Below are 20,418 nucleotides of genomic sequence, written 5' to 3'. Positions count from 1 at the left end.
AAGTCATTGGTTCATTGGAGGCTCAGCTGGAATCCCGGGCTGAACTGAGAGATAAGAAAGTAGGTTTGAAGTCTACATTCAATACAAAAATACCAACATTTGTACACAATAGGCTACCTTAAAGCTACTTCTAAACATTCATGACTCTGTCTCCAAAGTAGAAGATTTATTGAATATCAACGCGGATATCGCTAAATCTACCAGCATCGCTAATATTACACTAAACGACGAAGCCGTTACCACTGACGACAGGTAAACAGATATCTTATGTCTCAGTCCTAGTATTGATATTCTCTTGTAGTTTGGGAAAACAGATCGAAAGAGTGGCTATAGAATATAACCAAATGCAACATCTAGTACGTAGAGGAAAAGATATGGCTTTCGTTACAGAAAACGAATGGAGAATCACCCGTATCAAGGACACAATGGAGCAAAGATTATCAACGGCTTTATCGACAGCACTTTCTCAGATTAGACTTGGTGAAGTGACAAGAGCTACAAAGCAGTCATTGACCCAATGTCTAAGAACGTATGCCCTGATTGATCAAACGCAAATGGCCGAGAAGATTGTTCGCGAAGAGTTTGTTAAACCTTGCCTGGCAAAAATCATTACCCAAAAAGCAGTAGAGGGCGCTCGAAATTATGGCTCCCCCACAGGAACAGATGAAAGCAAACATCCTTTGTCCATCATGTACTCAAAAATAATTACATTTGCCTCAACAGATCTACAGCCAATTCTTGATATCACTCAAAAAACACTCAAAGGATCCAGTTATGAAATTTTGGTCAATTCACTCTGGTTGGAAACCACTGAGAGAATAAATAAAGAATGTAAAAGTATATTTGCAGCGGGTCAAACAGATGTCTTTCACAAGGTATAGTACAATATTCACAGAAAAAAAAAAAAAAAAGGAACTATTCTAATGAAGTAGTAATAGAATTATACGGCAACCGTGTCATTTATATCCGATTTGGAAGGTTTATGCTACTCCAAACGGTCGTTATTATATCTTCGCAACCATCCTACATACACTGAATTTATGAAGAAGTGGCAGCTTCTAGTCTACTTTCAACTAAGGTTCCGTGAAATTATCAAGAACGTTGAAAGTACCTTAAACGAGCCAAATGAAAGTTTGTCGTTAAACAATGCCGACCTGAAAAAGGGTATGGAATTTGTAAGTTTTATCAATTGATGTGATATCCATTAACCTTTTCGCCGCTTTTTTTCTTTTCAGATATAATCCTGCCAGGTAGCAGAGTGATATTGACTGCTATAAGTCAGTGCTGGTCCGACCAAATTTTCTTGTATGGGTTGTCCCATCGCTTCTGGAAACTTACCCTTCAATTGATCATAAGATACAACGTATGGGTGTCAGAGGTTGTCAGTAATTCTATAAGTACTGGAAAGGTATGCATGTCGATAAAACAAAGGTAATACTTTCAATACTAACCGACTACAGAAGCTGGAAAATCTAAAGATTCTTGCGATTCTGAGACACGATATCAACACATTTGTAAAAAAACTCAAATTACAAACAGTCGAAGTGATGTTACCTAAATTGCCTACTAATGTTCAAGACCTACCATCATTGAAAGGTAAAAATAGGAATAGTGGGAATTATACTAGTACTGAGATTTATATGATACAGAGAGTGTGGACGGAGTTTTGGACCACTTAAATAATTCAACCTTACCAGCAATTAATTCAAGTATTACAGTATTAGCACTTTGAATTCAGACAAGGAAAACTAATTTTCAGATAAACCTAAAAATGATTTCAGATGAACAAAAATATATTTCAGACAGAAGTAAAAAAATGATTCAGACTAACGTAATATATATATATACAAATAGAATAAAAAAAATTCCAGACAAAGGCTATCAAAGGATGTATCCTATGAATTTTACAGTTTTCATATTCTGCATTGATAGTTCATAATGTATTTAAAGGTGTATTTTTATGAGCTCTTTTTACACAAATCCTCAGTTAATACGTTATAACAGTAAAAAAGGGGGAGAAACGGAATTTCAATTACTTTAGATGACGTTGACTTTGAGCATTATAATGTAACTTGATTTAATTGACAATACATCAAACAGTGCTTCTTTCACAAAAAAAAAAATATGAGACCTCGTATTTACCCAGTTACAGAAGATTTTATAAATGCCAAAATAACAGCTAAACTTGCTAAGATGGGGGACGAAACGAGTACCGGCACAATGAATCAACCTGCTGGTGGAAGCAGAGGTAAAAATGCACTGTATATGTTCAAGTATATAGCCAAACATAATAACTCATAAAATAAATCAGGCCTAAAGAGAAAGGAAACATTTGAAGCGAAAAAAGAAAAGAGTGTGGCTAAAAGAAACAGGACCACTGCGTCTTCAAGCTCATCGACCCTGATTTGCAAGTCTTGTGATACAAGTGGTCATTCTTCTGCGAGAAGTAAATTGTGCCCTAACCATAACTATACCTTACAAGAATTGATCGAAAAGGATCTTGGTGCTAAAAATCAAAGATATACTATATCTCTTCCATTAAAGGGCTTTTTAAATGAAACAGATGATGATGATGACCGATTACAGAAGGCCGTAAACAAGATCCAGGATCTATCTAGTTTCTTACGTCTTGTTTTGTTTAAAGCTCAAATCTTTGTCAATGACTACATTTTACAATACCCCAATAATTTGTCCAATGAATTTTTTCAGCAAAATTTCTGGTATTCATTGTGTAGAGTGGTTTGTAAACAGCTGTCGATTAAAGACTTTCAGTTAAAGTATGCCAAAATTCACCACTTGGAAGACGTATGGATGGAGCTTAATAATCTAGAGGGAGTAAACTTAAACGTAGAAAAAGACGGGCTGAAAAATTATGGTCAAGTGCTTGCAACTGCATGTGAAACTACTGCTACGTGTTATAATAACTATTACATTGAGAATTTTCAGAACATTATCTGCAACTATTTCATTTATATGATTTGTAAAGAATTTCCTGTGAGTTACTATCAGGAAGCACTAACTTACAAGTTATTAACAAACTTAACTCAGGACGTTAAAAAATCTGTCATAAGGAAACTTGTATATGAACATGTTTTAGATCAAGTACTATCATCTGATCCTGTTACCGTTCTAAATGATGATATCCTCCCACCATTAAGCCAAGAAACAAAAAATGGTTTACAGGCATTTATAAACCCTTTAATTGTGGAGCTCAAGAACCGCTTGCCATCGTTCACAATTACAAAGGCAACTCAGAATACTGCCCCTTTTGGTATTTTACCGGCACTAAGACACATTCTATCCAAGTATGAATCAATCATTGCGGAAAATTCTACTTTACAGAAGCATGACTCAGAACCAGGAAGACCTCAAGATACGGTTCAATCTGATGAAAAAAAGAAGAAAGATGATAAAGCAAAGCATTTTGTACTGCCGAGAATATTTAGCCTGTTTCCCAATCCAGGTTTGCAGTGGCGCTTTATCAAAATCGATAGTCAAAACGTTACTGGTATATTCCCTGTCTCAAAGTTAAAGAAAGAAAAGGACGAGACTTTATTTAGCTTCACACAAAGGTATTTTTATGATTGTTTTAACTTTGCCAAACTAAAAATTAGAAGGTACATACGAAAGAAAGAGTATTGAGAACCTTCTTCATATAATAATAATAATAAACATTTTGTCTATTATTATTAGCCTTAATGATCTGAAGGAGCTGCCTGCAACCAACGGCAAGATGTTTTTGAACGGGATGTACACCGATGGTTATACTTGCCGCTTACTATTCTGTCGTCGTACTGAACCATCTTCGTCAACTAAAAGCATTGCCCTAGAACTCGATGACTTTAACACTGACGAGGTAAATACTTATTTTAGGCCATGTACTGTTGATCCCGGAAGGAAGGATGTGTTTGTATCCTACCATGGAGACAATGATGTGAGACGTCTTTCTTCAAAAGAATACTACAATATGGGCGGTGTTACGCAAAGACATAAACAGGAACAAGAACTCAAGAAAAGCTTGGGTATTGATCAAATTGAGACCAATATCCCCTCACCTAAAACCACGTCTCATGATACCTATATACTATACATTACGTATATTCTCCAACATATTGATACACTTTTTAATTTCTACGGGTTTAGAACTACCAATAGTAGATGGTGTAATTATATCGCATCACAAAAGAGTATAGAGGACGCCGTTAATATCCTTTTAAATGGATCAACAAAGTACAACAAGAAAAGAAGGAAAACTAAGAAGAAGAGTAAAAAGCGAAGGAGATCTAAAATAGTTGACTCTTTAAAATCTAAACCGAAAATTATCAAAAGGTAAGCGTACTAACAAACCATGATATGACTGTATTTTAATAATGAAACTTGCATGAAGAGAACATAAAGAGAAATTCGAAGAAGGGGATCGTAATAAAATGCCTTTAATCATCTTTGGCGATGGACTCAAGAACAAAAGCCAAACAAAGTTTAAGGGTTTGCGCTCCGGTGTAACGGACAAGCTTTATCGACAATTGAAAAGAAGAGAGAAGCTTGGAGAGTTACTTCTTGTTGATATTAACGAGTTTAAAACATCAAAGGTTAGTATATTAATGTATATCAATACCTTCGACTAAAGTAATAGTTTTATAGACATGCAATTCTTGTTTTAGTAATGATTTAAAAAACATGAGGTGCGGTACTGACGAAAAATCCTCACACATCCATCAAATATTGATTTGTAAACGATGCAATATTTTTTGGAATCGTGATGTGATGGCTGCGAAAAATATGCTTGCTATATCTCAATCCATTTGGGATGGCCAAGGCCGACCAACTGTCTTTAAAAGACTAAACGCCACCTCCAATGTGGTTACCTCGTCTCACTCAAGTGAGGAGAAGGTTTAAAGATTTTACAGGTAAACCTTATAGTAACTTATCAAATCATCCTAAAACTAAATTTCATTTGTCTGCTTTTTTATTTATTTTGTCCAAAAAAGGTAAGTCAATGTCTGAAAGTAAATTTTGATTCGTCTGAAAAAAAATTAACATTTTCTGAATTTAAAGTGTGAAAACTGTAGTACATCATGTGCGGAGACGTTAAAATCAATTAAAAGTATCACAAGTCATTATCGACATACAAATAAGCCGGCCCCAACGGAACCTTCTTATTTTATACCCAACATATTCAAGCCTTTTCTTAGTTTTGTTGAGCAAAGTAAAGACTGGACTGATATTGAAACTCAGTCTCAATGGGCACAGACCGTAGCAAAGGATATCATCACACAATATACTAGCGCTATTACAGAACTTTTAAACAACTTGAGTTTAACAGACGAGAAATTGAAGAACAAAAGAAAAGCTGGAGAGATGTCGGACGAGGATAAAATTCGTTCACAGCTTTTCTTGGACGTCCAGCAACTTGGACAAGAAGTGAGTAGTTATTTTTAGTCACTGTAACACAAAAAATAACACAGTTTTTTTTAATTTCTAGCTCGAGTTATCAAAGATCGACAAAAGTGCCGCAGAATATTATCTAAAACTGCTTGATATTGTAGAACCATATAGAAATGACAACAATAAATGATTTCTTTTTTGAAAAAACTTGTTTATTTATCTATATTTAAGTAACTTTCTGTAATACAGGACTTTTGGTATTTTGTTTGGTGAACCAGAGATACATTTCTCCAATGGATTGGGAATCATCCAAATAAGCATCAACTAATTCTGAAGGAAGTCTAATAAATTCAGTGACGAGGTTATTTTGAGACTTGAGTTCCTTTTCAAACTCGTCATTATCCTCAGGCAAGTTATCGAATTTCCATGCGTTTACTTTACGGACAACCTTGTTTCTTGAAGGGTTGCCTTCACTCTCATCAACACCATGTTCCAACATCCAACGAACGGTCTTATCCCAACCCTCTGCAGGTAAAAGGTTGATATCCAATTTCCATTCATCGATAGCACGATGTAAAATATCCTTTGCATCCTTCATTGTTTTGGCAAGAATATCCTTTTGTTTCATCTTGGAGGCACCTTCGACAGTAACATCCCAACGGCTTGGGGGACCAAATTCAAGAATTGTGTTTTCAACAAGCTGGTTCTCGAACAATTTTGCAGCGGATCTTAAAGCAGGGACTTCGAAACCTTCAACGTCAATCTTCAAGAAGTGGATGGGTTGACGGAACAAAAGGGACTCTTTTAATTCGGTATTTTCAGTACCAACAGCCTTTTCGATAGCATCAGCATATTCAATGCCCATATCCTCAGGTTCAAGAATAGTTTTATCGTTCTTACGGCTGGTGGAGATTTTGAGTGCTTTCTCGGTCGCCTTGGTCTCTGGGAAAAGGCGATCATAAGCGGGTAAAGTATCAAGTCGGATAGTTTGGGTGGTAATTAAAGCATTTGGGTTATCGTATGAAAGTCCACCAATACCACCATCATTGATCTCAACCTTTTCCATAGCGAGCTTCTTGAAGCTATCCAATACAGCAAAAGGCAACACACGAAGACGTTGTGAAAGCTGGTTAAGTCTACCGGCCATATTGATGACACCTATTTTTAGACTTTTTTTTAGGGAATAGGAGACTAAATTGTTTGTTTAGTGCACTTACTTCTCAAATGAGTTTGGGGCTCAAAGGCAATAGTATGAGCTCCACTAGCGCCAGCAACAAGTGAAAAGAGACCATGGTTTGATCCTGATAGAAAAAAAAAAAATTAATTTTTCTTTCTCTCATATACACTGCCGATATCTCCTTTCAATTATCTTACCTGCATCAACCATAACGAGAGGCACAATTCTTTCAGGATCACGACGATGAACACGGAGAATCCATTTCATAAGAGTATAAATTTTGAATTCACGTTGATAATGATTGTTGACGTCGGCGTAGTTAGTATTGGATACCACGAGCACATCAGGCTTTGTGTTGATCTAGTGGGCTCATACGATTAATACTCCAATTATATTAAATGAGTACAAACTCTTTTTTTTTGTAACTTACAATACCAAATTGCCATAACTCGCCTGTGGTAGCATATTTCACACCTTCATTACCCTTCAAACGATATGTAGTTTTATCTGAAGTAGGGGCGATAGTATCAAGATCTTGACTAGATTTTTTGTGGGTATCTAATTTGTAAAGTATAAGCAATTAAAATTGAAATAGATTCGTTCCTTTTCTAGCTATTTTACCGGGATAATGCGTATTGGGATTTACGAGAGGTTGAGGATCAACGGGGACGTGTTTATCTAAATGTTGTTCAGGGAGAGATGATGGGTTTCCAAGCGTACTTGGTGGTTGCATTGGTGGGGGTGGAGGTGGATGTGGAGCGGTCTCGTCATGATGACCATCCTATAAGAAAGAAAGTTTAGTACCTTATTAAGTCAAGTTCCACAGACAATTTATTTACGGTGTTTCCGGCAACAGTGGAATCCTAAGAATCATCAAAAAGTATGCGTGTAAGTAAAAAGAGAAAGCAAGAAATAAAAACTATCAATTGTTGACTTACTGCTTCAATGTTACAAAATCTTGGATCATTACATGGATACGCCTTCCAATAAACAAAATTTAATGCGATGAATAAAAATATAATGACCACAGTCCAGGTTCTCCAAGTTCTCATTTTTGTTTGTTTAGAAAACGAAGAAGTAAGAAAAACAAAAAAAAAAAAAAGAAAGGGAAAAAAAAAGCAAAAGAAAAAAAGAAATCTCGGTGGTTTATATACACAATATTTTATTGCTGTTTCAGTCGTCATTTTTTTCTTTTTAGGCACTCCTTAAATTAAGCTGTGCTTCATTTGAATAATTTCAAGTCCCTTTTTGCCTGTCAATCCTGTTCCTTGCTGATCATTTACAATTCAGCTAGTTTCCGCACTATCCAAATTAAAAAAAAGAAATTAGTATTTTTTCGTCAAATAGTTTAATTTTCGCAACATTATTCCAACGACATTGGTCGAGTGCATCGGGACAAAGTCCCCGCAATAAAAAAACAAGGTTCAGTGGTTTCTAGCCCTATTTAGTTCATGTCATCATCATTAGCCTCTCATAATGGCCGGCATAATAAATTCGCCTTTCTATAGTCTTTTTTTATCAGGTCTACCACCACTGGTATCATCAAAATGCAGCCTCCTCCTGATCGAATTAATAGCGGATAAATAGGATCATATACTCTTTTTATTACTGACTTTCCCCGGGTGGCACAAAAAGTCACTGGATTTTCCTCTTATAGAAATTTAAAATTAGCATAACCAACCATAAAAATAGCGATTTCAACTTTTTTCAAGAGATAGCAACGATGGTAAGAGATCAACCATTATCTCTAGAACGATGATAACCGAAAGCAAAGCCCCATCTAAAAAAAAAAAAAGCTGTAATGTTATGTGGCACATGTTGTGTCTATCGTCAGCACAAGAGTCACATAGCCAATGATTTAAGCACATAGAACTGATATACAGTCATTCATGGTCGCACAATAAAAGCTTTTTGATTTAAAGAAAAAAAAATTCACAAGGGGAGTTAATGTAACAAAGCATTTTGTGGTGTAAACTCTATGGATCCTAGCAACGTAGTATGTAACTACTGCATATAATCTCCTGTCCCTTGTCTTGATATGAGTAATATAAGCCAGTTATAATGAATAAGGGATACTCAATAGATAAGCAAATTATAAATAAATAAAGCCCATGTGTAAACCAGACAACGTCTTTCATAAAAGTTATAAAAAAAAAACAACAGAACCATTTTGCATTATATCGATTGCGACTTTCCTTTTTGAATTGACTGTGTACAGATTTCCTTTTAATTATAATTACATACAGGCTAAAGTTTATACTTCAGCAATTGCAGTCCAGCCCGATCTTCTAGAATCTTTCTTAGCCCATCTATAGTGTGTAAAAAATACGTATTAGTTCATAATCTTAGCGTACAAAAAGTGAGACCTTACAATTCAAGCAACTTTTCTCCGTTTGGGTTTGTCTCAGAATTATAGTTGGCCCCAGGAAGTAAAGTCTCAATAACACTATACACGAACGGAGGCTTTTTCTGAGTGATTTCATCTATTGAGTGAACATAACATCAGTGTCTGACTGCATACAGATTTCCTATTATAATTTTTTTACCTGGTAATCCTGGTCTAATGAAATCAAACACGCAATCAGGGTTACGTTGATGACGTAAATCAATTTCGCCTTCTTTCCTGAATATCAACAAAGTTATTTTGCTTTTGTTGAAATACTTGTATTCGGTTCTGCTCATTTCGTTGTTGACATTTTTCTTGATCCAGCAAAAGTTTTCTACGTATTTAAATCCCCACTTTGACGCTATTCTAACCATTCTCTGTAACCATTCCTTTTCTACCCAGATAAACAAAAACCCTGCCTTGACAATTTTTGAAACATTCAATTTGGTCTAAAAAGAAGAAGAGGAAGAAGTCAGGGTTGTTAGTGGACACTGTAGACGACTGAAATAGAACGTACAAATTGATCAATAGTGATTTTCCCGTGACAAGGTTCTTCATTAGGCAAAAGCAATGGTGGATCCATATACACAGCAGTAAAATCCTGGCCATATTGTGTTAAATCTGTATGCAAAAGGTTTTCCACCTCCAGATACCTTGATCCAGGTACCGTGATAGGAACCTCTGCTGCTGATTTTGTCAAAATTTTATGAGCCCAAGCACGAGAAACGGGTCTTGCAGGAATTCTCACATAGGTCGGTAGACTGGGATCCATATTACTCACGCGCTTTTTGATGGTGAGGTATTTACCATTTCTATCTTGGACTTGCACTTGCAAGATTTTATATTTGGCAATAATACTTGCACGATCAACACCACGCCTCGTTCCAATTGCTCTAGGTTCTCTCGGGGTACGAGCACTTCTACTCTTTTTAACCGGCGTCGCCCTCTCTCCAAATTCGTCGTCCCAAAAGCTTTCATCCACATAATTATATTCACTAGATGGGAAGGAGAGGCATAGAGTCAGTTATACAGATCTCATTATTTCTTATGATGGAATTTACTTACTCTTCTTCGTAGACCTCAGAAGTACTACCATCCCTATATTCGACCTGCCAAAGATCCAGTGCATCCATGTCTTGAATTGTGCTTGTATCGATCGTAGCACTTCTTACTGTAAAAGCAGATGTACGTTTAAAGACCTCCTCAAGCTGTTCTTGGGTAAACTGTGGTTTAATGTGGTCAGGCGTTGACGATACGTCTGTCATCGCCTCGTCCTGGTCTTCGCCCTGAATATTTTCTTTATTCTCTTCTTCCGAAGAAGTAGAAGTTACTTCAGCAACAGGTTGAACATGGAGCGATGAAAATTCTTGTTGTATGCGTTCCAATTCTTCGAATTTCTTCATGATTGCGGCCACAGACTCACCATCCTCAACGTAACCCACATAATGAGCATTACTTATTAAATGATTTAGATAAATGAAATGTTTACTATCAATGGAGACTATTTTAGTATACCTGACTTTGGTTTTAGGTGTTGCTTGTCTTCTTTTTCTTTTAGGACGATCACTCATTGTGCTAATGGAAGATTTTTAAAAAGGGATTAGACAATTTTTTTTTAAACGCGTGCATTCCTTTTTTTAAATTAAACCCCGACCGACGCGGCAAAAAAAAAAAAAAAAAAAAAAGAAAAAAAAAAAGCATTACGGGCAGAGAGGGCTGAAAAGATCGTCACTCTTTTACTCCCTTTTAAATAACCTATGAAAAGGATAGCGAAATTAAGTCCCTCAGTTGTCAATAGGATAGCTGCAGGAGAGGTATAAAGATTCTACCTGTAAATTGTTCGTTTTTTTTTTTTTTTTTTGCTTATATCGTTAGATTATACATCATCCTTATAACGCTGTGAAAGAATTGCTCGAGAATAGCTTGGATGCTGGCGCCACACGTATCCGAATACATGTGTCTAACGGAGGTTTCGACCTGATTAAAATTATAGACAATGGACATGGCATTAAGGTAGACGTCGTGCGTGTAAAAAATAATAAAAACAAGCTATAAAGTCACTCTAAATGTCCATTTAGGTGGACGATATGCCTTTAGTGTGCGAGCGTTACGCCACAAGCAAATTGGAGGAGTTTAAAGATCTCGACAAGATTGAAACCTTTGGATTTAGAGGTGAGGCTTTGGCTAGCATCTCCCAAATTGCAAAAGTCATTATTGTGTCAAAACCACACGAAGAATCCTATGGCTATCAGTATGTATTTTACATTACCATGCACGCATTAAATTTATTCTTAATCGTGATAAATAGGGCCATTTATCAAAATGGCAACATTTTATCAAAACCAAAAATATGCGCAAGTAATTATGGAACAATGATATCGGTAATAACATATTCAGTTTTTTTTTATGACATGGTTCACGGCCAATAAATGTTCTTGTAGATCCACAAGTTATTTGATAATACTCCCATCAGAAAAAAAGCACTTGGAACAGCCAAAGTAGAAGAAAATCATATAGCCGATATCGTAAAAAAATATGCTATACATAATCCCAGTGTTGGATTCTCTTTGCAAAAGGTACCATGAATTATTATTTCATTCTTCCAGTTTCGAAATCTGATGAATGTACATTGTACAGGACAACAAATACATCATTTCTGAGACAAAAGCAAATAATCACATGAACAGGATTCAACAAATATTTGGTACAAGTATCTCCTCTCGGTTAAGGTGTACAAAGTATTCTGACGGCAATTGCAATTTTGAGTTGTATTTTCATGATATGAAAGACGAAACGCATTATAAAATCGACAACAAAAATGGCCCTTTTATTCTATTTGTTAACAGTATTTATGCATCCGATCTTGTTTTTTTTGCATGTTAATTAACTCGAACTTTCCATACAGATCGACTAGTAGAAAATGGCAAATTGAAAAGAGAAATCAAGCAAGTATATAACAATATCAGAATAGGCTATAAGCCTCGCTTTATATATCTTTCCTTAAACGTAAAACCCGTCAATGTCGATGTAAACATTCACCCAACAAAAAACGAGGTTAAGATTACATACATAGTGTGCATGTATGACTCTTGTATTTATCGCTTTGTTATATGACAGGTCCATTTGTTGAATGAAGAACAGATTACAGATAGCATTACTGCATCACTCCAATTAGCTCTAGACGAAGGGTTATCTGAACCTACCACGATTAAGCCAAAAAAATCACCGCCTACACCACTTCCTGAGGCAGTATTATAACAAAAGATATAAATACCCCAAGCTAATGACTAACCTCACAGAAAAATATATAGAAAGCAACGCTCAATCACTACTTCAAGACTGTACCAGCAAGTATTCCATCCTCTCCCAGTAGTGAGAGTAGATCCACGGATAATAGTCCCAGAACACCCCCAAATGACAAGGTATTTATAATTATTAATAATTGTCATAAGTAGTATAGTAATAACCACGTATGTATGTATATTTTTAGAGGGGACCTTTAGATGGTTTCTTCCAAAAAATTGATAAGGTCTTTACTGAAAATGATGATGACCCTAGTATCAATAGGATTAGCAGAGTATCGGAACCTAAAGAGAAAACTCCAATGATTCAATCGAATTTATATATTAGATCACAGCCTAAAAGAATTGGAGTGTATCTTAAAAAATCTAATGACAATGCTAGCCTCGTTTCGAATCGTAGTAGTAAAACAAGTTTGGTTACTAAGGAGGACCCGCAAAAATTGGAAAGTATACTGATAATTAAATCCGAGATCAGAAATGCCGAAAATAAAGGTAAACGTGTACAACTTACATATAGGAACATCAGAATAAACTTGTAGCTTCCCCTCCTGAAAACCAAAGAATTCAGCAAAGTGATTGCCAATCATCAATGTGTCGGGCTCATTGATGATATTCTAGTATTAATTGTCTTTAAAAATACTTACTACTTGATGAATTACAACGTTATTAGGTAAAATAGAGACTTTTACATATGTTTTATAAAGATTAACATACAGGTACGGGGTGTGCCTTTTCTTCTTCACAGTGAGGAGTTGTTTTACCAGCTGTTTATAAACAAAATTGGCAAATTTGGAAAATTATTACTGTCTACACCCATTCCAATAAGTTCAGGTATATCACTTTTCGCGCCAGATAAAACGTCCGAAGAGTTGATTGAAGCATGTGACTCCCTTGTTGAACATCAAGATTTGCTTAGCTCTTACTATAGTATCGGATTAGCAAGTTCTGAAGACGACCGGGAGGTTTATTTGACCTATTTACCAATGCTTTTGACAAATTACATTCCTTCATTTGATAAATTGCCTATCCTGTTTCATAATATTGCAACTCAGGTATTTTTTTGATTTTTTTTTTTTTTGGTTTGAAGAATTTGTTTAATTAAACCATAAAGTAACAGATTGATTGGGAGAATGAAATTGATTGCCTGGATGCATTGGCTCGTGAACTATCATCGTTTTATTGTTGTTGCTCTATGGATCAATACAGTTACTTGATACGAGCAGCACGTGAAGGTGATTTTAAAGCACCCAAGTACTTGAAAAATGATTACATTGTAAAGTTGGATTTTCCCAATGAAATCATATCCAACACAGATGCTTAAAAAAATAGTATATAACAATTCTTTTTTTTTATTATTATTATTATCAGTATTAAAATAAAATAATGGACGGAAAGGGAGCTAGTTTATTCGTAGACAACTTCCTTCTTTGCATTTTTCAATGCTAATTTTTCAGGAGTATATTCAGCCACCATTTCATTCCACTCGGCTTCTTCAGTGGAAAGTTGCTCCAGACCATCGGCATCGGTGTAGAACATAAAGTAGGCAGTGAATGGCTTGTTAACAAGCAAGCCCTTGGTGGTACATGTATCCGCAGCAGGTACAACACCGTCAATAGAGTTTAGGCGAACAATATATTTTGCGTGTGACAAATAACCATCAGTTGATGATTTTGTAACAGGTACGATATGATCGTCTAAATGAACACTATCTCCTCTTTCAGCACGTCCTTCTTCTCTTGTAGTTGTAGCCAAGGGTCTGGCAGTGCCTGCCCAGGAACCATCACGGTAGTTATAAATGACAGGCATAGTATCCATTGGGTTAGACCTAAAGTAATTATTAGTAGGGAGGTATATGTATAAAAAAAAAAGAAAAGACATGTGGGCAAAAAGATAATTACATTTGCTGTTCTGGGTTCAATGGGGCAGCATTAATTTGACCAATTTCATTGCCTTCACGATCAAAGGGTGCTTGTTCTCCTTTTGTAGAATATAAAAGTGCCTGTGTTTGGACATTATACCAATGTTGGAATCCTTTCTTTTCAGGGTTACACTGATAAATTCTGCTTCCTCTGGCAAAGTAAACATCATACAAGGTAGCGTTGGCAGGAGGTGCAATACGTTCCTTTACATACGAGCTATCTGGAGCTATACGATCAAGACCAGGCAATAGATCGGCAAGGGTGAAAGGAATAGCAACAGAAAGAATAGCAACGGTAGTGAAGAACTTCATTTTTTTTTTGTGGATGTAAAAAGAAGTTTAGATTCACCTCTTTTTTTTATAGTAATTTTATTTTTTCATGACATTCTTTAAAGAAATGTAAACACATATTACCATATTTTATGCAGTTCACTTTTCGTATGTTTACATGTTTTGTCATTTTTTTATTATTGGGGGGAGGGGGGAAGAGTGTGCTGTACGACGTAAATTGTTTTGTGTCACCAAATGGAGTCATACAAGGTGATTATTTGCTGTACTTAAAAATAACTCTAAAAGATGATGGTGATTTACCTACATGACAATAAGTAATTCAATAGAAACAACATTTTGGCTTGTTTAAGGGGCAATAAAAATAAAATATACAACGATGACCGAATATATTGTCATGCTTTTTATTTAAATAAAAATTTTATTGTTCTTCCTAAAAGAGTAATGGCTTTTATTTTATTTGCAGTAATCTTATATTTCTCGAGGAAAACTAAAAAAGACCTTTTTTCTTCTTTTCTTTATCTATTTATATATATTTCTTTTTTAAAAATAAACCCCAAATGGTAAGTCTAATCCCGTATATAATCTCTATCCATCGTGATTCCTGTACTAATGAACATGGGCTAATGACTAAAAAAAAAAAGAGCGATCAACTTACACAAGAACAAATCACAGAATACCGTGAAGCATTCCAACTTTTTGATAGAAATGGAGATGGCAGTATTAGTGCAACCGAGCTGGGTGTTGTGCTTCGTTCTTTTGGTATGAACCCAAGCGATGCTGAACTACAAGATATGGTATGTAATTTTGGGGGATAATGATGATATGTGAAAGGCCACGTATACTTAAAAAATTATCACAAGGTAAATGATGTTGATGCAGATGGTAATGGTCATATCGATTTCGATGAATTTTTGAGTCTTGTCAAGACATTAAAGACTGAAAATGATACGGATGATTTACAAGAGGCATTCAAGTAAAGTATATAAATGAAAAAAAGTATTCATGTGCATATAAATACTCACTCATCATTCTGATAGGGTGTTTGATGCCGATGGTAATGGTGTCATCGACCGTAATGAGTTACATAAAGTCATGTCCTCTTTAAACGAGTCCTTATCCGAGCAAGAATTAGATGCTATGATTAAGGAAGCAGATATCAATGGTGATGGTCAAATCAGCTTTGAAGAATTCAAGGCAATGATGGGCGGCAAATAAATATATATAAAAAAGCACCCACTTTTTTCTGTAGTCATATAAATTTTACCTCTCTTTTTTTTTTGATTAAAAAATAACATTATGCCCGATAATAAATCTGTTCCCATAGTCATGACCATTGCCGGTAGTGATAGCGGAGGGTAACCATAATGATTAGATCATCATGACCAAATATTAATATAAAGGTTTTGTTATAGAGGAGCTGGTATTCAAGCAGATATCAAAACACTCCATTCACTTCACGTCTATGCCACCTCTGTCATTACCTCTGTCACTTCTCAAAACACAAAGTGCGTTGACGATATTCATGACATCCCGGCCGAGTTTGTTGGAAAGCAAATTACTTCGGTCTTGAGCGACATTGGCTCAGACGCCATCAAGATCGGCATGCTTTCCTCAACCTCCATTATCAAGGTGGTTGCCCAATGTTTGAAAGAATTCCCCGTGCATTCTCGCCATGTCGTGGTCGATCCCGTCATGATATCCACTTCAGGCTCGCGTCTCTTGGCCGCCGATGCTATCAATGCTTTAGTGACCGAACTTTTACCCATCACTTATATTTTGACCCCTAATGTTCCCGAAGCTGAGATTCTATTAGATTTAGTTCCTGGTTCCATCAAATCTGTCAAGGATATGTGTGATGCAGCTCAAAGATTGGCTCATTTCGGCCCTAAAGTCATTCTTTTGAAGGGTGGACATCTGCCAATTCAGATTAATGGAAAAGACCACGTCATAGATGTGATCTATGACAGTGAAAAGAACACCTATCACGAAATCAAGAATGATTACATCAACACAAAGAATACCCACGGAACAGGATGCACGCTCTCTGCTGCATTGGCCGGTGAACTCGCCAAAGGCCTTTCAGGTAAAAAAAATGCTGGTTTTTCCCGAGACAATCTTTATTAAATTAAAATTACCCGAGCCTAATCTATCCCTTCAATTAGTTGAAGCCGCGTGTGAAAGTGCGATTCGTTATGTCAAGATTGCAATTTCCCAAACTATAGGCTCTATCGGTAGTGGCAACGGCCCCATCAATCATTTCCATCCATTGAAATGGTCACCCTATGAAGGGTAAGCTGTGATTTAACCATTGTGTCTTAATTGATATCTAACCAATTCTTATTTTAATAGCAAGCCATTCATCATTGCTGCTAAAGAAAGCCTTCCTGAAGGACTTTGGTCAGAGTTTCTCGATCACTCTTTTGTACGCGGCATTGCTGATGGTACACTTCCTGTCGAATCATTTGTTTATTACCTTAAGCAGGATTATTTGTACTTGCAACATTATGCACGTGCAGCTGCTCTTGCTGCATACAAATGTAAGTTTTTTTTTCATCTTTTCCCATCCCCCCACCCGATTTTTATACTTACCTTTTACTATTGTTAGCTGGAACAATGGAGTCCATTGAAGCAAACGCGGCTATTGTTCTCCATATTACCAAGGAATCACAGCTTCATTTAGACTATTGTGCTAAATGGGGTGTAACAAAGGAAGATGTATTGAACACACCTGAAAGTGTTTTCAATTCTGCGTACACTCGTTTTGTTTTGGATAAGGGTGCATCGGGCGACATGCTTGATTTGAAAGCTGCCATGCTGCCTTGTTTACTTGGCTATGGTGAGATTGGTATCAAGTTATTTAACGATCCTGCCACAAAGAGAGGTTAGAAGACCACGAAAAAAAAAAAAAGTTTGCACTCGTTACTAAGATCTTTCTGTTATATTAGAGGGAAACCCTTATTGGAGCTGGATCTGTCAATATGCCGCGGAAGACTATCAAACCGCCGTTCTCACTGGTCTCGGTAAATGTCTTCTTACTATATTTCACATCCCAAAATCTGACGTTTTTTTTTTTATATATAGCCGAGTTTGAGTTGTTGGCGGAGAGAGGTATTTCTACTTCAAAAACACGTTTTGTGGAAGTGTGCAAAACCTTTGAGCAAGCTACACGTTTAGAGGTCATGTTCTGGGAAATGGGTGCTCGTCTTTGTTAATACATTATTATAAATTAATACTTACATTCGGATAAACTACGAATCCTAAATTAAGCCAAAGTTTTATTAGGAGGTCAACGTGTTGGATTACCACTTGTAAAAGACATGTAATTTTAAAAAAGAAATTTATATTTAAAGAAAAAAAGGACTATGTATGGTGTGAACTATATATACTATGTAAAAAGGGATAAAAAAATAACAGAATGATTATGATAAATATGTTATGGGGGAATAATCTTAACGAACAAATCTGGGCTTTGGTGTCTCATCCAAACATTCACGACAATGCACTAAGCATAACCCGGTTTCTTCATTGGTTGTCATATGTGCATCGGAATCCATTTGTTTTTTACACCCCGTGCAGCGCAAACACTTCTTATGCCATCGACTTGCTCCCGGTCCAGGTTGGGTGTCTGAAAATGGCATGCTTTGATTACAACGAGCGCACGTACGAACCCCACCCAGTCTTGGCAAGACGTTCTTTCGCGACTTTAGTAAATCGGAAGGTGTTGTCGTTGTAGGCGCACGCTTGGGAATTTGGCGGTCTCCAATATTGATCCGTAATCCGTTCACACTCTTTGTTTTGCTGCTGGGCGTACAATGATCACAGTAGAGTTTATCCTCGAATTTAGATAATTTACGGTCTGTTGGCACAGTCTTGTTACAACCAGCACATAAAAGACACTAAAAAGAAATAAACAGAAAAGTCAATAACTGTTGCCATCATATATGCATGTATAAAAGAATAATTTTACCTCCTTGTGATAAAATTGATTGGCAAGCTCCAAGCATGTACTATCGGTCACAGGTTTTGTACAGGTGTGACATGTAACAGCTGCAGAATTGGTAAAATCAGGAACAATAACATTTTTCTTTTTAAGCAAGTTGTCCTCTAAATAAGGCAATGATTCCTGGCTAGAGGATAAAACATCAAAGTGGGTGTTATGCGAGGGTGGAGTTCTAGGATACGCATCTTCTTCCTCACTTAATGGTGAGTCACGTCGAGGGAGAGCCATACCATATTGATTCTTTAAAATAGTGGTAGCATCCGGACACTAAAAAAAAAAAAAATGAAGCATGTGTGTCAGTATATATCTATGTAATTGAATGCATTTTTTTTTTCGTCTAGTTTACCTCGGTGTGATAAAAGTTTTTACCGTCGGTACAGAAATCCAAGCCGTTGAAATTTTGATTGCATTTGGCACAGAAAAGACAATGACTGTGGTAACAAAGAACTTCACCAGTATGGATCTTGAGACCACGGTAATCTTTCTTGGAGACATGTTGGCCACATTCCTTACATGGCTTCTTGAGAACCTTTCTTTTACGAGGAGTACTTTCTGTCTTTTTGGGTTCAATAGGCTTAACAGAGGTAGATACGCTGGGAGTCATGACAGAAGCAGTAGGAGAAGGCACTTCACGCTCACGTCGATAGCTAAAGTTATGCTTGGCGCTTAGTTCATTTGTAATTCTATCGAGAATAGGAGATGTAGGAGGCGAGCTCATGGGAGAACGCGCAAGAGCCGAGGTAGAGACAGTGCTAGTAGGAGAGGGACCATTGATCCGGATAGAACCCTGGTTTTCTTCCTCAAGGAGGTTAGAGCGATTAAACATGGATGCTCTTCGAGTTCTTTGGAATTGAAAGTAAGCATTACTCTTGTTTGCTGAAGAGGTCAAACTTGATTTTGAGGTAGCCATGGATGAAAGTACGGGTGTTGAGGTACTGGAACTCTCGGGTGTAGGACTCTGTAACCCAGACTTTTTGCATGATTCACATACAATCACCGAGCTATTGTTGCGGTAGTCTGCCCAATTGCCACCTTGACACGTTATGCATTTCTTTAAATCATATTTGTTTTGCTGACTAGAGGCTGCATTGAATTGAGGCATGTTGCGTTGTTGCTTTGGTCTGGTAGGTGCCGCAGAGTTGATGCCGCTGTTAAAGATGGCTTTTTTGCTGTAACTATGCAAGTTATTAGATATAAGAAAAAGATAAGGATGTTATATATATATAAACTTACGTGTCTTGCCATTTATCTGTGTTGGTTTGATTTAATCTTTTTTGATCAGGAAACATGGCTGTAACTCTTGAAGGACCATCATTTTTTGAAGTCGTGTTATTGGAGACAGGAATCGTCCTGTAACACTTTGGACAAGTGCTGCTACCATAAACATTTTTATTGCAATAAATACAGAATCCCATTTTTTGTTGTTGATGTTGTAATAAAAGTTGAACTAAAAAAAGAATAAAGAACCCCAAATTTTACGCCTTTTATTTATACACCCTTTTTTTTAATCTTTTGTTATTGCTTAATTACCATAATGGGGTTTATCCTATTTGTTGTCATTTTACTAAATTAAGATTGCATTTTTTTTTTTTTTGCTTTATATCAGCGCTCTTCAAAATAAATAAAATAAAATAAAAAAGGCCCACATATTACAGTCTCTATTTTGTTTGTTTTATTGAACATCATAAGGAAATTGCTCTTACTGCTCACTTGTTATGTTTTCACTGTTACATACATATCAATGTCATATGTGATCTTATTTCTAAAATAGTTTGCTTATTTACAATGACAACCCCAAACAAGTAATTCTTGTTGTAACAAGTCAAAAATCAAAAAAAAAAAAAAAAAAAATCGTTTTTCCTCACTTACTAGACAACGGGTTTACTTTCATTGTTCTGTTGTAATGAGCTGAGCAAATTCAAAACCCGGCTTTGTTAGGTGTATAATAATCAATTTTTT

At 36.2% G+C, this 20,418-nt stretch overlaps 9 protein-coding genes across 9 annotated transcripts; 5 read left to right on the top strand and 4 right to left on the bottom strand.

Moving 5' to 3' along the window:
- Positions 1 to 1,902, top strand: EV154DRAFT_532564 (uncharacterized protein; the record flags this gene model as incomplete). The annotated part of the gene is made up of 7 exons (XM_051603924.1): positions 1 to 59; positions 113 to 252; positions 302 to 875; positions 939 to 1,164; positions 1,236 to 1,408; positions 1,461 to 1,596; positions 1,650 to 1,902. Coding segments are annotated over 7 exons (1,391 nt in total), but the record flags the coding sequence as incomplete, so codon positions are not given.
- A 222-nt stretch (positions 1,903 to 2,124) lies between these two features.
- EV154DRAFT_541004 (uncharacterized protein) lies at positions 2,125 to 4,352 on the top strand (the record flags this gene model as incomplete). Its single annotated transcript, XM_051604461.1, has 5 exons — positions 2,125 to 2,248; positions 2,765 to 2,994; positions 3,049 to 3,617; positions 3,874 to 4,265; positions 4,330 to 4,352. 5 exons carry the CDS (start codon positions 2,125 to 2,127, stop codon positions 4,350 to 4,352), a joined length of 1,338 nt encoding a protein of 445 aa, XP_051450433.1.
- A 1,223-nt stretch (positions 4,353 to 5,575) lies between these two features.
- EV154DRAFT_154198 (uncharacterized protein) lies at positions 5,576 to 6,866 on the bottom strand. Its single transcript, XM_051594123.1, has 3 exons — positions 6,760 to 6,866; positions 6,603 to 6,686; positions 5,576 to 6,521 (listed from the first exon to the last, which is right to left on the bottom strand). The coding sequence occupies exon 3, from the start codon at positions 6,449 to 6,451 to the stop codon at positions 5,612 to 5,614; it is 840 nt and encodes a 279-aa protein (XP_051450432.1). The 5' UTR covers positions 6,452 to 6,521; positions 6,603 to 6,686; positions 6,760 to 6,866; the 3' UTR covers positions 5,576 to 5,611.
- A 1,824-nt stretch (positions 6,867 to 8,690) lies between these two features.
- On the bottom strand, positions 8,691 to 10,633 carry EV154DRAFT_532557 (uncharacterized protein). Its single transcript, XM_051603923.1, has 6 exons — positions 10,464 to 10,633; positions 10,014 to 10,403; positions 9,466 to 9,943; positions 9,109 to 9,397; positions 8,934 to 9,045; positions 8,691 to 8,871 (listed from the first exon to the last, which is right to left on the bottom strand). Exons 1-6 carry the CDS (start codon positions 10,517 to 10,519, stop codon positions 8,817 to 8,819), a joined length of 1,380 nt encoding a protein of 459 aa, XP_051450431.1. The 5' UTR covers positions 10,520 to 10,633; the 3' UTR covers positions 8,691 to 8,816.
- On the top strand, positions 10,612 to 13,662 carry EV154DRAFT_532542 (histidine kinase-like ATPase). Its single transcript, XM_051603922.1, has 13 exons — positions 10,612 to 10,762; positions 10,824 to 10,961; positions 11,027 to 11,199; positions 11,257 to 11,329; positions 11,390 to 11,524; positions 11,586 to 11,793; positions 11,854 to 12,002; positions 12,066 to 12,194; positions 12,260 to 12,370; positions 12,439 to 12,742; positions 12,812 to 12,920; positions 12,996 to 13,302; positions 13,368 to 13,662. The coding sequence occupies exons 1-13, from the start codon at positions 10,706 to 10,708 to the stop codon at positions 13,569 to 13,571; spliced, it is 2,097 nt and encodes a 698-aa protein (XP_051450430.1). The 5' UTR covers positions 10,612 to 10,705; the 3' UTR covers positions 13,572 to 13,662.
- Positions 13,546 to 14,601, bottom strand: EV154DRAFT_532527 (uncharacterized protein). The gene is made up of 2 exons (XM_051603921.1): positions 14,149 to 14,601; positions 13,546 to 14,075 (listed from the first exon to the last, which is right to left on the bottom strand). The coding sequence occupies exons 1-2, from the start codon at positions 14,478 to 14,480 to the stop codon at positions 13,655 to 13,657; spliced, it is 753 nt and encodes a 250-aa protein (XP_051450429.1). The 5' UTR covers positions 14,481 to 14,601; the 3' UTR covers positions 13,546 to 13,654.
- A 380-nt stretch (positions 14,602 to 14,981) lies between these two features.
- Positions 14,982 to 15,733, top strand: EV154DRAFT_532523 (uncharacterized protein). Its single transcript, XM_051603920.1, has 4 exons — positions 14,982 to 15,019; positions 15,101 to 15,253; positions 15,320 to 15,432; positions 15,497 to 15,733. The coding sequence occupies exons 1-4, from the start codon at positions 15,017 to 15,019 to the stop codon at positions 15,672 to 15,674; spliced, it is 447 nt and encodes a 148-aa protein (XP_051450428.1). The 5' UTR covers positions 14,982 to 15,016; the 3' UTR covers positions 15,675 to 15,733.
- A 22-nt stretch (positions 15,734 to 15,755) lies between these two features.
- On the top strand, positions 15,756 to 17,671 carry EV154DRAFT_583507 (Phosphomethylpyrimidine kinase-domain-containing protein; the record flags this gene model as incomplete). The annotated part of the gene is made up of 7 exons (XM_051606709.1): positions 15,756 to 15,814; positions 15,872 to 16,542; positions 16,622 to 16,748; positions 16,809 to 16,996; positions 17,065 to 17,340; positions 17,405 to 17,479; positions 17,541 to 17,671. The coding sequence occupies 7 exons, from the start codon at positions 15,756 to 15,758 to the stop codon at positions 17,669 to 17,671; spliced, it is 1,527 nt and encodes a 508-aa protein (XP_051450427.1).
- A 104-nt stretch (positions 17,672 to 17,775) lies between these two features.
- On the bottom strand, positions 17,776 to 20,011 carry EV154DRAFT_474986 (uncharacterized protein). Its single transcript, XM_051597970.1, has 4 exons — positions 19,693 to 20,011; positions 18,806 to 19,634; positions 18,427 to 18,726; positions 17,776 to 18,355 (listed from the first exon to the last, which is right to left on the bottom strand). The coding sequence occupies exons 1-4, from the start codon at positions 19,872 to 19,874 to the stop codon at positions 17,909 to 17,911; spliced, it is 1,758 nt and encodes a 585-aa protein (XP_051450426.1). The 5' UTR covers positions 19,875 to 20,011; the 3' UTR covers positions 17,776 to 17,908.
- Positions 20,012 to 20,418: the final 407 nt, after the last annotated feature.

Source organism: Mucor mucedo (assembly GCF_025094135.1).
Source record: "Mucor mucedo strain NRRL 3635 chromosome Unknown EV154scaffold_252, whole genome shotgun sequence".
Classification (NCBI taxonomy): Eukaryota; Fungi; Mucoromycota; class Mucoromycetes; order Mucorales; family Mucoraceae; genus Mucor; species Mucor mucedo.
Note: the sequence above shows the minus strand (reverse complement) of the source record. Positions and strands in the feature narration are given on the sequence as shown.